Raw genomic sequence first — 15982 nt, forward strand, 5'->3', positions numbered from 1 at the left:
CACGGTAGGACCCGGCCCAGCCCGGTGTGGCTCGCTAGTCCGGCTTTGCACCAGAGCAGGTCATGTGGCTCCAGGAGCCATGCAGCCTGCTCTAATGCAAAGCCAGACTAGTGAGCCGCACCGGGCTGGGCTGGGCCCTACTGTGCTCCGCCAGCTTCACCACAGCTGCTCCGGCCCCCCCCCCACAGCGCCACATGGGCTACTATGTCCCCAGCCCTGCACACCTGGGGACATACCCCCTTGACAACTCCTTCCACTCCTCATAGCCCCCAACAGCCCCTGACATTCCCCCCAGCACTCCTCACACCCACTCACTACCACCCACACCCATAACCCCCACCCCATGTCCATAACTTACTTTTGACAGTGCTGGGGGCAGCAGAAGCACCACGGAGACGCTCTGGCCAGAAATCAGATAGTCTGCCCTCCAGGAGGGACTCCCTGCTGGCTCCAGGCACAGTCTGGGACCATGCCTTGCCCCACTGTCCTGCGGAGCAGTTTTTTTGGACTGCTGGATATGTCTGATTTTGTCCCCATGCTGCAAACTTGCAGCGCAGGGAATGTTTTATCATTCCCACGTGTGCCTCTTGACGTATCTCAAAGGGGTTTGAGATGGGGCAAGAGGCACGTGCATACTCGTCTGGACATGCCCCCCTGTGGTCTTTTTAAGCTCTTCGCAACCGAATTGTTCTATTATTTTTCTATGGTCAAAAATGAGTGAAAATTTAAGAGCTGACATATTTTTGAGGGGTGCGTCAAGTTTGAAAAGTTAGAGGATGACTGTCTTAAGGAACGAATGAACAGTATTCCTTTTTCACTCTCGCTGAGGATCATGTTCACAGTATTTTGGTTAAGTAGTATGGATCCTATAAAAAAAAAATACTCTAAACACCATGAATTTTTCCATCATGAATTATTATTTAGGTACATCTGTATAGTAGGAAGAATTAATCAGCACATACATATCTGAATGATGCAAGTTTCAACTAACTTGTCAGTTGTACTCAAGTGTTGAAACGCATGTTGTTGCATGGTACAGCAAGAGTTGATTTTTTTTTTTTTTTAGATTCCTGAAACATGAAAGCAAAGCAGGGTAGGTTGGCGGTAGTACAGTGGAACGAAGAATTTCATTACGTTGAATTCATGTATTGTAAGTTTGTTAGAAACTTAATATTGCTTGAACACATTTTTGACTGTGGGGAGAAAATGTGTTAAAGCTGCTTGACTGTTTTTCAACTGTATTTAACTGCCTCCTCATATTAAATATAGAATTTGACTCACTGGATTCTTTAAATAACGAAAGCTAACATAATTTGGCCTCTGTTAGTAGTCCTAAATTAGATGGCCAGCTAGATTTTAACTGGCCTTGAGCTCACGTTATGAAGCTTGTAGTAATTTCAGATCATGACTTACACCAAATAAAAATAAGGCAGCTCATTGAATTCACAAGGAGTATAATTTTTTTGTGAGACAACCTGAGGGAGAAGGGGGTTATGGAATATGTTAAAAACAGTAGGAGAGAGAAGAAGAGAGATTCACAATAGGGGTTCTGTGAGAATTTGTAGTTATGTCAGGGAATTTAAAAAATGATGAATTAGTCACTCTCAGGTACTTGACTTCACTGCTATTCACATTAATTCTGTTTTAGAAAGAGAGAATGTACTTATAAAGATGATTCTTACCTTTTGTGTTCCATTTTTTTTATCAGTAAATCTTTTTTTAATTTAGAATTGAAAAATAGCAGGGTCAATACACCACCTTTCAATTACCAATGTTGAGGGTCATGTTTATAGAGGTAGTCACAGGGTATCAGAGCTAGTAATGTTTATATTAAAAAGTGCAGAGAGAGAGAGAGAGAGTGAGAGAGAGAGAGAGAGAGAGAGAGAGAGAGAGAGTGTGTGTGTGTGTGTGTGTGTGTGTGTGTGTGTGTGTAACCTCAAAATATTGGTACCTACAAATTGCAATATTATAAAATAATGAAAACAAAATCATAGCTGTTGAAATAAATGCACATAGTGTATTTTTGCTGCATTATTATTGCTTTTGCCTGTTGTTCATTTAGGGCATTAACCCCATAGGATGAGGGTCAGCAACATACGACCCATGGGTCAGATCTGGCCCACAGCCACTGGATCCAGACTGTAGAGCCTGAGGACTTTGCATGCGTCTATGCCGAGGCTCAACAGTGAGGAGGTGCCCTGGTACCAGGCATCTTCTAGCTGTGCCCTCCCCTCCCCTTGGTTTGGGAACAAATGCAGCTTCCAGCCAATAGGGAGCTGGGCTGGGTCTAGACAGCTGTGTTCATACTGTTGCAGCTTTCTCTCTCCCTTCCCACATCTGCCTCTAAGCTGCAGTTCAGCTGCGTGGCCCAGAGTGGATGCAGAAAAAGCCACCTAACCTGCTTTCAGGTATTCTTGCCTGCAGCTTGAGATGGTTGCCAGCTATGGCCATAAGTGATTTTTTCCACTGACTTTGGTAAAAGCAGGGTTGCCAGTCTGAATTCAGTAATTTGCAGTAGCTGCTCTTTTCAGTAGGCTAAAAGGTAGATTCTGATATGGCTGACTTGTTATGAAGTGGTTACTATTTGTTAAAGGCATTTGAAAACCTTATAGGTAGGGTACTGCAGTATAACAAAGATATGGAAAGAATCTAGTGAATTTAATAGCAGTTCTAGGCTTTGGAAACTTTAGAAAAATGAAGTAACTTTAGTTATTTCATTTTGTGTAAATTTAGTACCTTGAGAAATACTGCAAGAAAAAATATATATGTAAGTAAAAATGCTGCTGTCATTACCATATTCTTAGGAAATTTATAGTAATTCTGTGATCAGAACGGTGTAATGCTACTATTAAAGAAAAGTGCAGAGAGTAATAATTAATTAATTGAAGGGTGAGGATTAAATATAGACCTCACTTTGTTACTGTTCAAAGGGGGATTATTTTGAAAGGAAAAGACCGACTTGGATTGGAGGAACAGTGCCAGTTAATGTAATTGGCTTAACATAATAGTGTGGACATTTCTGCATTACTAGGTATTTTGATTATTAAAATGTCAGCTTGTTGCATAATAGAAAATAAACAGCACTTGAGTTTTATTTATAGTTAAAATGGTAATTATTTAATTGAAAATAATGTGCAACTCACCTATCAAATGAAAATGGAAAGTATCGTTTAGCTGGATTTTTTTAAAAATATAATTAAAACACTGCTGAAAATGCAATATTTCATTTACTCTTGATTATTTTCATAGAAATCTTCAGCACAGCTAAGAATCAGTGCTTATTCTTGCTCACAAATACTGAAAACTTGGAAATAAACTTTATATTGTTTCAAGAAAAAATAATGTTTCTGTTTTTTTTATTTTTTTAATTACAGATTATGACAGTACCAAATGATCCCTATACTTTCCTCTCTTGTGGTGAGGATGGCACTGTAAGGTGGTTTGATACTCGGATCAAGACAAGTTGCACAAAAGAAGATTGCAAAGATGTAAGAATCACATGTTCTAATAGCAGTGACCAAAATGTGTGACCACATTCAGAATGTGAACACTAGCAATATCATGTAAGCTGTATTTTAGATTGTAAAGTCTCCTAATGAGCTGACTAAATCACATAGTAACAGAAGTTAGTTTTGGTGGTGCAGGTGTATCTGTGATGCATCTATGATGGTCTGGGAGATGTGGAAGTGGCAAGAATTTTTGTGGGTGATACCTTTTATTGGGCCAACTGCATGGTAGACTTAGATAAGCTTTCAAATGCGGTGCATTCTATCTCTGCAGCTTTTAAAGATATTATGGTGTATCAAACCTGATTCAGTTTACTTCAGGCTTGGTTGAAATATTCTGCCTCTAAACTCATCAATTTTGAGGGTATTACGATTTTTGTGGAGTATAGGGGTGGTGCTGAAAATTGAGTTTCTAATGGAAACTCTGCTGAGATCTTAAATTATTGATCAGTCTCTGTCTTACTGTAATAAGATAGAAAAAGGGTGGAGTAGTGAATATATAAGACCACCTTAATTGGAGGTCTAGCACCCTAGAAAGTGTTAATTTCGTCCATAGTGTTTTTGTTCCAGAACAAGATAAACTCATCTCAGAACATGTATTATGCACATTGTACCGTTTATTTCTCTCCCTCTTCTCGTTTGTATTCTTCACAGCATATCTTTTTAGGTTTTAGTTATTTTTGGTCCCTAAGCTTGTTACATTATTGTCACTATAAGAAATTCTACTATCCAATTATCTGTCCATAAATCAAATCTATTCTAAGCCTTTTAAATTAGCTTAGGTAGGTCCTGTCTGTTTTGTGGTTCTTGCTGTCCACCTCCTGGTCTGTCCTTCTTTACAAGAAAATTTGAATAGAACAGTTTGTATTTCTTCACTGTTAGAGCTCCCTACCTTCCGTTGTTGGGTTGAAGGTGATGTCATACTGTTTTGCACCCTGATCATTTTCATCCTCTGCTCTTCCCTTGTAGCATGTTCTTGCCATCTGTCTTTCCATGGCCAGATCTTGATTTTTGCAGCAATCTTGCAGACCCTTCTCTAGAAATTTTTGGGTAGAATTATACTTCACATGTTATGGGGATATTAAATGCCTTTTTTGTTGTTGTTTTATTCCAGGATATTTTAATAAACTGCCGGCGTGCTGCCACTTCTGTAGCCATCTGTCCGCCAATACCATATTACCTTGCTGTGGGCTGCTCTGATAGCTCAGTAAGAATATATGATCGGCGAATGCTTGGCACGAGAGCAACAGGTAGGAAACGCACATTAAATTAATAACCTTTTCTAACATTAGGTAGAGGTAGTTAGCTGTCCCTCCTCTCCCTCCCCTCCCCCCCACTTAACATTAAACCATTCAGGTTGCTGTCGTTTTTTTAAAAGCTGGCTTTTTTTATAGTTTTTCTGTATTATGTAAGCTTTCTTGCAATAATAAATCCTATGTTAGGGCACCAAGAAAGTAATTATTACATCCTGCAGGGAAAGGACTTGAAAGATTACTTGAAGTCTGCAAAGAAACTCTCCTCCTTGGGTAGCCAAAGAGCTTCTGAAGGTTTAGTGCAGCACCATGGAGTTTTAGTGTCTTTTAGCCTTATTTGGGAATGTGCAGCCACCTAATGATTTCAGCAGGCCACACTCCATCTTGATTTATGTAATTTCTACCTAGATCTATGAAGCTGCAGCATTGTATGTCTGCACTTGTAGATCCTGTGGTGCTCATACCTGTACTAAACTAGAAAGCTCGGTAAAGTACAGATAGGATGCAGCTGTTTCAGCCCAGCTTTGGATGTCTTTAATCCATTATTGTCTTTTACACAAAGGGATCTCATGAGTTCTGTAGAATCTTGTAGAAAGTATTTATTCTTCCAGTAGTTCTCATGACATACCACTTTTTGTCTAAAGTTATTACACAGTGTCTAAGGTAAGCTGGTAGATTAAATGATCTATTGTATTTACTACAATATAAAACAACCCTCCCTCTTCCCATTCAGCATGGGGAAAAAAGCCCCTTTTTTACATTTGCACATGAAGTGGAGGAGGGGAGCAGGTGGCTGCTGCAGTTCCAACTCTGGTCCATGAGCCTGGGTTGAAATGGTCAGACCCACAGCAGTCTCTTGCCTGCTCTCTACTTCCTCTCTGCAGCTTCTGTCTCCCTACCCACCCCCTTTCCTTCCCCTCACTGTCAGGCGCAGCTTGGCTCTGCTGGGGCTGGGGTTTCTTCTTGGGCAGGGAGCACATGGAAACATGTTCCCTTGCACAGCCAATCAGCAGTGCCAGCACTGCTGCATTGCCTGCCTGGCCAAACATTAGCACCAATACTGCTGCATGGTAAGGTGAGGGCTGGGCTTCCATGTGCTGTGGAGGAAGGGGCAGAGAGTGGGGGAAAGAAGGAGAAGGGATGGTAGGTGGGTGGGGATGGGCAGAGGCACTGGGGATAGGGAAGTGCAGAGGGGGCAGGAAGCCTGCAGGAGGGGAATAAGTGGGCAGGGTAGGAACCAAGGGGGCTTCCTGCCACTGCTTTCCCTGCTGTAGCGGTTTTGGGGGCGGGGTCAAGACAGCCCTCCAATGCTTAGATTCTGTACCTGGAAAACTGTAACATTTATAACTTTTCCCATATATAGAATATAATTGATTATTGGAGTTTATCTTATATTTGAGTGAATGGCAATTTACCACTTTTACTTTAGAACGTGGGAAGTGTATATATTCTGATGCAAGTGTCTGGGAACTAAGCGTTTTTACCATCAAGTGGCTAGCCAGCTAAGGCTAGCTTTTGGTTTATGAGTACTAGGAGAAGAAAGATATGCAGGCCTTATTGTTTGCTCTTCCTGCATTTATGGTAGTTTTATTAAATGGTACCATACCTTGTGCAAGTTTTGCATTCAGGCATGTAGATTTCAAATGCCACTAATCTTTGTCCTGATCGTGAAGCATCTACTGCTTCCTTTCTTCTTGACTGGAGGGTAACTTCTCCCTTGGGAAAACAAGGCCTTGCCTAGAAAAATAAAGTACACTAGGTTACATCTAACAGCTAGGGAAGGGGTGATTTTGCATATATGCAAGTATGAATTTATAGCAGAGCATGTAGCAGTATCTATAGCTAAATCTGGCAGAGTATTTCCATTTTAAAGCCTTTTTAACTTGCTCTTAAAATGATGAAACTTGAGATGTTGGGTGAAACATCATGGTCCTGGTCTTTGCCTGAAGGTAGTTGGTTTTGTTTTGGAATCTTGAGGAAAAAATAGTTGATAAAAGGAATAGAAAGGAAATACTTCTTCCTGTTGTTAAAAAGCAACACTTTCATGCATGACTGTGGCCAACTAGTTGGGCAGGAAAATTAGCCTTCAGAGCAAGGAACTGTCTTTTTAATCTGTAAAGCACTATGCAGTATAGCAAAAAATATTTTATTCAGTTATTTTTTTCTTAGTACTACTTAATGGCATTCAGTCATCCCAAATAAATGCCAGTGAAACCTGTGGTACACAATAGCATCATATATTAAGGTTACAGCTGTACAATCTGAAGAGAAACCAAAATTTTGTTTTGGTTTCAGGGAAATGTTATATATCTCTTTGCTTGCAAAGCCTTTTTTCTGTTTTGTTTCCAGCTCAGACCTATTGGGAAAGCTAAGTTTAGAAAAGAGAATACTTAACCTATCCAGTCTAATCATGAAAGATGAGCCCCTAGAATCACTAAATTATTGTGTGCAGAAAAATTAACATTGTCTCATTTAAAAGCAGAATTCCAGCCTACTTGGAGTGATATAAAAGATCAGTTTTAGCCTTAGGTGATGAGATAGTAAACATTGAACTTGCCATTGGTCAAAGACTGAATGTTACTCCTGGTTGGCCATTATAATTCTTGGGGGCAAATAGAAACAGTGTTTGTGAATGATGTGTGATTTTTTTCTGTTTTATTAAAGACTATTTAATTACTGGGTGAGATGACTTAGTCAAAGAAGCATGGTAATTTATGCAATTCTGTAATATCAAGGGGAAGGAGTGGTGAGTGTGCAGATGTACATCACTATGTCCATAAATGAGATGATCCAGATGCATTTAAATAATTGTTTCCATTGTTAACATTCTTTCTGTTGGTAACTTTTCCATTCCCATAATGTGTCATGCTCACGTGCGTGTGCGTTACTATATTCCTTTCTCTATTAAAGCACGCACAAGATAAAAGATCTGACTTCGCATTTGTTTATTTCATATTTAGCAAAATAAGGACACTACAAAATGTCCGGCACTTCCCTAGCTATAATTCAGACTTTGCTTGCTAAACAGTGCATTTGCTAATTGAAAATGTGTCAAAATAAGTTCATGTTCTTTTGCTTTTACTATTTAGGTAATTATGCTGGCCGGGGCACAGTTGGAATGGTTGCACGTTTTGTTCCTCCACACCTTAATAACAAATCCTGCAGGGTAACATCTTTATGCTACAGCGATGATGGTCAGGAGATCCTTGTTAGCTATTCTTCAGATTACATATACTTATTTGATCCCAAGGATGACACAGCAAGAGAACTTAAAGTTCCTTCTGCTGAAGAGAGAAGAGAAGAGGTGAGTATTCAGTAGGATGAACTGTTTATACCTGTTTCACTATTTTTACTTCATGTGCCTTGACAGCAGAGAAGAATTTGACCTATTATTTTCCAAGATCTAAGAAGTATGTTGGAAAATGTAGGTAATACTTTGGAGGTTTCTTTTCTGTGAGAGAACTTGCTAAGTTACTTTGTGCTTGATAGCTCAGATGGAAAATAGTCCACTTATTGTCCAAATCCTGTTTTACCACCTGGTGACTTTTCAGTAACTTATGGAAAATGAATTGAGGATTTCAGTGCAATTCCCACAGTTCATGTTGCAAAAAAGCACAATTAATACTAGCTAGCCACCTGTGTTGACATTTTCATCAAAAGTCAAAGTTAGAATGGACACAGAACTAGTCCCTCCATAGCAGAGTCAAGACACTTTAGATAGGAGGTGGTGCTTGCATAACTGGTGCATATTCCTCAAAAACCTGTCATTTTGGTACCTGTTACAAACTACAAATGTATACATACTTTTAGAAATGTCCTGGGCTATTGTCAGAGCCAGCCCTGGATTTTGGATACTGTACTTTACTTAAGGATTTGCAGTCCGTACCTAGGTTTCATTTCTACCTGTTGGTAGTTTGTAGTCATCACTATGGTTTCTGTAGGTTGTGCAGGCATAAGGTCACCAATGTCAGTGCTCCTCGATGTATACAATTCAACCTATAAGACCCAACAACATTTCAGAAAACTGAAGAAACTCCCTGTATACCCATAAAACCTGCCAGTGTTTAGGACTTCTGGGCAAACTTTTCAGGTCTCTAATTTCAGCGAAAATAGTTAAGCCTTATAGATGTATGGTTTTAAAAACATATTTTACCTGTGGCTCTGCCACTTGAGAGGAAAAAAAGAGGAGAAAAATAGTGTGGACTGTTTGGAGATACAGATACTGGCAGTGTTACTGAAATGGGAGTTATGTGGGAGAGCCCTGGAAACACAAGGCTGTGCACCATTGCATAGGTTGTGCAGACAAGACTGTCAATGTCAGTTCTCTGTGTGGATGGTTCAACTTGTATAGCTCAACAAAATCTTAGAGAACTGAAGCAATTCCCTTAATCCAAGGTTTTAAATAAAATACAAGTCTTACAAAAACAAGGTGCTTAAATGAAAATTCTTGAACTGCCTTGCTTTGTCACTATAGTTCTGTAATCTAGTCAGAGGAGAACATTTAACAAAAAAAGGTAAAGTGCAACAGATTTCTTTTTTTAATTAAAGAGCCTAGTTCTGTCAAATAGAACAGAACCTCCTGAATTAAGGGTTTTAATTGGCTACCAATACAGTCAAACATTGAAAAAAGGGAAGGCGAGCTTTAATATTGGGTTGAGGCCATGCTTGCCTGCATTTAAGTCTAGTAATTACACCTTAATTTATGTAACGGTATTCATGTTTGCTTGTCCTTTCTATTTTATCTTGCCCTGTAGTCAACTCTGGACATCCAGGGCAAATATGGGTATGAAGAGTTCCCCTGAATAGTTGTTCACCTGCTCGTTAATGTAGAAATTGTTTCCAGATGCCTTGGGCCTCACATGTTTAGGATTGGATTTGTAATAAATACTGTTTACAGTAAAATAGAACAAAAGACTTACATTTTATTTAATTAACAAATTACATTCTGGTTCCTCTGCGTGGTGTGAAGTTTGTTCCATGGTGCTGGAATTTTGAATAGTTTCCCATTAAGGCCAGTTGTCCTTACATGCAGCATTGGCAAAAGTTTTACTTTGCTGGGAATTGCTAAATGCTCTGGAACAGTTTGCTAATCTGAAATTCTACTCTAGGTTTAGAAGCAGCCATGTGTAATAACAGAATGTTTCTCTCAAGACAGAAATAGCAACAAGCAGGATCAACAGACATGTTTTTAGAAACTCATTGATATGTCTTTTCAAATAAGATTGTTTGAAGAACAAATATGACTTAGTTTTTTGTTTGCCATATACCTGAGACAAGAAAGAGAAATCATGTTTGTTTGTTATAATTTACAAGCTTTATGTACAACCTTATAATTATGAAATGTTCAAATATGTTTCTTTCATAAATTCAGCATTATGTATGTGGTAGGTTACAAAAACTTTCAAGTATTTTAATTTAGTAAGAACTTCTTGGATTAAAAAATTTTTCATTGTCAGTATTATATTAATAATCGGTGACCGTTTCTGTCCAGGGTTTTAAGAACACTCATTATTAATCAACATGTCTTAAAGGTGACTAATGGGCAATACATGCTACACACTCACCATTGCTGTATTGGGCAAAGCATTTTTCACAAATTATTGCACATAAGGCTACATTAAGAATTTAGGGAAAACATTTTTCATAAATACCATTATGTGGTTTATACAGTAACACTTGCTAATTTAGGGTAAATAATGAAGCTACTTAAGATTTTTAAACGCTGTTATTTCTAACTTTATCATATAGTTACAAAACTGAATTAGATTTATTCATCTAACGTTTTCTAAATTATTTTATACTATTTTATACAAAGATGCCAAATTGAAAGCCCTAGACATTCTATATTTATTCGCAATAATGGTTCAGCATAGCCAGATACCACTGCAGGTTCCCCAGGCTATTCTGCCAGTGTATCTTAACCCATAACAGAAGAGTCAACCTCAAGGCTCTAACAAGGGAGTTAAATTTTCCTGCCCTTTTAATTTACCATGTCTCTGACTGCCAACTGAAATGTAAAATAGACCTATTTGTAATGGTGGGTTATGATATTGGACACCATCACCAGCTTGGTTTGCACAGAATGCTGAAGAGTAACATATCATGAAAAATAAAGATCAACCTGCCCCTTCTTGGAGGGAAGGGAAAAATCTTTCTTCTAGACTTCTGCAAGAAGCGGCCTTATTCAGTCTTCCTCTCCTGAGAGGACCCCACCCCCCCACAGCCAGTCCCAGTGTGTCTTCACTACAGGCTCCATTTTTTTTTTGGTCAGCTCATGGGAAGGAGGGAATGTTTATTTCTTTTAAAGATGTCCCAAGAAGCACAGCAGACACTGCTTCAAAACAAACTGTCTTTATTTTGCCATTCCAATTCCCTCTGTCCTCCCTTGGACTTTCTCTTCCTGCCTGCCGTGGGACCTTCTGTTCCCCCCAGCTCTTTCAGAGCTTCGTTCACTCTTCTCGGGCTCAGTCAGTCCCACTTGCAACAATTGCAGAACTATAGTCTTAACCTGGGGACAGCACTCACCCAATACAATGAAACATTGCTATGGGGAACCAGTCAAGGGGTACGGTCTCTGGGTCTGCTGCCATCTGCCCCTGAGGTGAAAATGGCATAAAGAACTACTTACAAGCATTATTTACAGTAAAACCTACCGTTGCTGAGACCCCGCAAAGTGCAACCCACCAAAGCTGCAGACTAGAATCCATCTCACCTAGACAACTTCATCACATAGGCTAGGGACAGAAGTTACACATAAACCAGTATAAGTGACTGGAAACCAGTACAATCTGTAAGACAACAGAAGTTCAGTGCACATAAAATACTTTCAAAATAGCCAAAACTGGTTTAAGATAAAGCTGGATGGATGTAGTATCACACTTAAATGATTTAGATAAGTTGGTTTATTGAACTTCTTTCCCAGGTTCCCTCCAGATTAAAGTTAACTCACAGTCCCCCAGGATCCCTGGATGCTTTGCACTTCTCCTGCAAGCCCCCCCCAACCCTTGCACAGTGGGCAGGCTAGCCTTGGCCCAAGCTGTCTCCTCCAGCCAAGCAGGGAGGTGTGCTCAAGCATCCCCCACCTTCTGGCCTTGGGCACTGCGGGCATATGGTTGCATTTCTGGAATCAACAGTGAATGTCTGTTCACTTGCTTATAAGTTCAGTGCATGCAGCTTAAACTAACCTGCAAAGGTTGAATCAATTCAGCCTTGGGATTATTAGCTGCTTGTACTTAGCCGTAGCCTCTTTTAATTGCTTCTAACTTAGCTAAATTTGATCATCTGGCTTTCAATGGATAGTTAAAGAATAGTTTATTAGGCCTCTTTATTTTTTTGACAGACTTTTTAAAGACTTCAAATTCCTGGCAAGTAAAGGTTTTTTTCCTTGTTTTAAGCATTTTTCTTTAATAAAAGTACACAATTGTTTTTCTTTCTTTTAGAATAGGTTTTTTCTTTTCTTTTTTTTCCTTCAAAAAGACCCAGAAATTCACTGATGAAGATGCTGTCTGGGTCATCCTTCTCTATCTGCTTCAACCTCCATCTTGTTCAACAGATTACATGCACTGTGTGACTTGGTTTGGAAAAATTCGTATGTACAGCATGCCATCCTGCAAGATGCTGCTATATTGTTAATTTTTCTTGCTGTGTGAGATTCTTCTCCCAAAGCTGACTTAGTAGACAGCCATGTAGCAGCAGTTTATAGTAGAAAGCAGGGCAGATTTGCACCTTTATAAACTAACCGAAGTGCAGCTAGCTAGCTAGCACAAGGTCACTTCATCAGTAGGGAACTGCCCAAGTCATGATTGTGTGGATTTTGCAGAAATTGCAAATCAGGTGTTCTCCACAAAATCCTTGGGGGTTGGGCATGAACGTACTAAAAATTAATTGCTGGCTCCCCAGTGGAAGCCAGCAGTCTTCCTAGCTACGTAGCCTGTGGCGGTGGGAGGTTGCTGGCATGAAGGTGACCAGGCAAAATGGCTGTCACGCCCCTCACCCTGCCCCTTGCTGCTGATTGGCTGAGAGCTGCCTGTCGTGCGGCCCTGCCCCTCTCCACCAAGTGGGGGTGGGGTGGTCAGATGACAGACAGCCCTGTGTAAATCAGTGGTGGGGAGCGGAACCACCGGAGCTCGTTGGCCAGTCACAGGTGGGGGGGAGGCCTGGCCACGATAAACCCTCAAAAATGGCAGCCGGCCTCATGATCTGCCTGCAAAATCTGTCAGCTGCCTCTTTGAGTTGTCTAGACCCTTATTCATAGTGTTCCACATTCTCAGTTTTTACTGGATTTTCACTAATAAATTCCCTGATTTTTGTTTGGTTGGTTGGTTGGTTTTTTAAAGTAATTCGGTTTTCACTGTTTTACACCGTTTTTTCAGTTCAAATCCCTATCAACCAGCATGAGTGGGGAATGGTCCATTCCCCAGTCGTGCCGGTTAACAGGGATTTGAACTGAAAAATGGGTGGTGCTGGTAAGCTAAAAGTACCTCTGTGCTGGTTACCTGAGGCACAGGTTTCCAGCCGGACATGGCGGCAGTGGCATCTGCCACGTGCAGAGCAGGGGGCAAGGGTGTGGCGGTGGCTGTGCGGGGGCCAGCGGAGGGTGGATGGAGCCACTGCCTGGGGGTGTGGAGTTCCCATCTCTGACCCTGGGCGGCGCAGGCCAGACCAGGGGAATTGCTCCCGGGGCTGGTGGGTGGGCAGGTCCCACCTGCACCCTGGCGGCTTCACCCTGCTCCAAGCCCTGCCAGGTGGGGCATGCAGGAGAGCCCGCCCTGCTTCCTGTGGCAGGCGCTGCACCTGGCCACTCAGTACAGGCCCACGAGGCTGGAGCCGCTGCCTGGGGGCACAGGGCTCCTGGCTCTGACCCCGGTGGGGCAGATGGGCCACAGGAATCACTCCCGGGGCAGATGGGTCCCACCTGCACCCCGTGGCTCCAGCTGCGGCCCTGTGCCGGGCACTGGTAGTTGCAAGCCCTGACTCCTGCCCACGGAGGAGAGGGGGGCAGGCGGGAGAGCTCAGCCCCGCTCCCAGTGTCAGGGGGCTGCACCTAGGTGCTCAGCACCCACCTGTGGAGCTGGAGCCACTGCTCGAGGCCACAGGGCTCCCAGCTCTGATCCCAGGAGGCTCTGGGTTTCGGGTCAGGTCCTTCCCTACCCTCCCAGTGCTGCTGCCCGTCCTGAGTACTGGGAAGAGCCCGGTGCTGCCACTGGCCCAAGCATGCAGTGGCAGCAGGCTGCAGCAAGACCAGGCTGCCACCTGCCGTGAACGCCAGGAAGAGCTTGGGTCCAGCGGCAGCACCAGGCTCTTCCCTGTGCTTGGGGCAGGTAGCAACCTGCTCTCATCCTGTGCACTGATCCAGGGGCACGCACCCCCCATCTCCCCACCCTTGGGAAGAGCCCGGCACAGATCCTTAGCCCACAGCCCTCCTGGGGGGCGTATAGTAGCAAGAACCACACCCCTGCACCCACTGACAGCTCCCTATGCTTTGCTCCTTGCTACAGCTCTGGGAGTGGCCGACAGGCTGTGCTGTGCTCCTCCTGCCCCCTCCCTAGTCCCAGCCTTACTCTCTCTCTCCCTCCATCACTGCTGAATTCCCCGCCCCGATTTTAAACAGTTGCCCCTGTCGCCCTAACTCCAGTTACGCAATACAATATTATCTTTCCAAGTCTGCAGACGGTTGAAGCAATAGGTTTTTGCCATGAATTTTCCCCACCCCTTTCCTCTTTTTAAATTCAGACATTTAAGATAAGTGTTAGCACCACTCTTTCACTTTTGATTGTTTAGATAGAAATATCCAGCTAACTCCTAACTGACTTCCCTGGGTGCTTAAAGACCCAGATGCCTCTTACCAAACCACTAAGACTTACACTTCCCCAGGCATATAGTTAATGCAGAAATCTGTATCTAACTGGAAATCCCAAATGGAAGGTAAAATGCATTGCATTTAGTATTTTAAAATAATTGCAAGAGTTACTATGCTTACTAATTTCACATTTAATTAGAAATTCCAGTTAGAGTAAAAATGGAAGTTGCCTTAGAATTTCTAGTCTGGTACAATGGAAAGCTGCTGAATAGAGTTACCCTGCTTCAGAATGTAGGCCCAACTTCCTATGTAATATGCACACTTTGATAAATGTATTAAAGTTATGACTATGTAAATCATGGTAAAAAAAAAAATCTGTACACAAAGAACAAAGACTCAGTTGCACACAGAACATAGCCTGGAATTTTTGTACCTTTGTATGGCTAAAGTGAACCTTAATGTCTGAATATAGCATTGTGCTTAATGTATATGTTATGTATTTTTGGAAATATTTGGTTTTTTTGTGGTCAAATCGTGTTTTTCCTAGTAGTGTTATTTTATTTGTATACACAGGTTATCATTCAGTAATTACTTACATATATAAAAGAGAAGAATTGAGTAATAAGTTTTGTGTTTGCGTAATGTCCTTTCTTATCTTTATTATTCTAGTTGCGGCAGCCTCCTGTTAAACGACTGCGATTAAGAGGTGATTGGTCAGATACAGGACCGAGAGCAAGGCCTGAGAGTGAACGCGAAAGAGATGGTAATGTGTGGGAAGAGGAGGGTTGGGTTTCTTTTGTTAGTATTCCTGAAATGTACATATAGTTAAGATAAAAATTACCCTGAGTTTTTAAGAGTTGTCTAATTTTAGAATATTTTATTCATAGTTTGACACATTGAATTGACAGTGTATTGAATATAGTAATTTTGAGATCATTGTGTATGTTAAGGCCATTCTCACTGGTATTGTTTCAACCCTGTATTTACCCTAAAATGAGGGCTACAAATTGAGGCATATGTAAGTGGTACGCAAGTATTTGTTGTATTATATTAACGTAGCTTCATCTCTGAATTTTCATAATGTAGATCATGCCTTAAGTACTGGTAAGGGTACAAGAGGAAATACTTTTATAACGGTAAAATCAGGAGATACTGGGTCAAATCAGTAGGGTTTCTATATTGGTTCTGATACTGGCTCATGAATAACCACGATTAAGTTGTTTAAAACTAACTTGAATTCCTGCCCCTGTAAAGTATTACTCGGGGTTCACACAAGCATTATGTTTCTACTGGGAGAATCATTGGGCATTTATACATGTGCTCTGGGAGTTAATTTCTCTGATATTCTCTGCTTCAACTGCCATCCCTACTCCCTTTCTTTGTGTTTGTACAATACTTTTACCAATAATCCTAAAACCCATAAA

The 15982-nt window shown here is 41.4% G+C and overlaps 1 protein-coding gene across 1 annotated transcript in view; it reads left to right on the top strand.

Annotated features, from left to right (window-relative positions):
* Nucleotides 1-15982, top strand: part of DCAF6 (DDB1 and CUL4 associated factor 6) — a gene marked incomplete at its 5' end in the record, with an annotated part of 184359 nt that overhangs the window by 82202 nt on the left and 86175 nt on the right. The window contains 4 exons of the mRNA XM_019523908.1: nt 3375-3488; nt 4621-4756; nt 7849-8063; nt 15228-15321. Of these exons, the coding sequence (XP_019379453.1) occupies nt 3375-3488; nt 4621-4756; nt 7849-8063; nt 15228-15321 (559 nt within the window). The remainder of the gene's footprint in view (nt 1-3374; nt 3489-4620; nt 4757-7848; nt 8064-15227; nt 15322-15982) is intronic.

The sequence above is a fragment of the Gavialis gangeticus genome, unplaced genomic scaffold (assembly GCF_001723915.1).
Source record: "Gavialis gangeticus isolate Ggan-Ray unplaced genomic scaffold, GavGan_comp1, whole genome shotgun sequence".
Lineage (NCBI taxonomy): Eukaryota > Metazoa > Chordata > Crocodylia > Gavialidae > Gavialis > Gavialis gangeticus.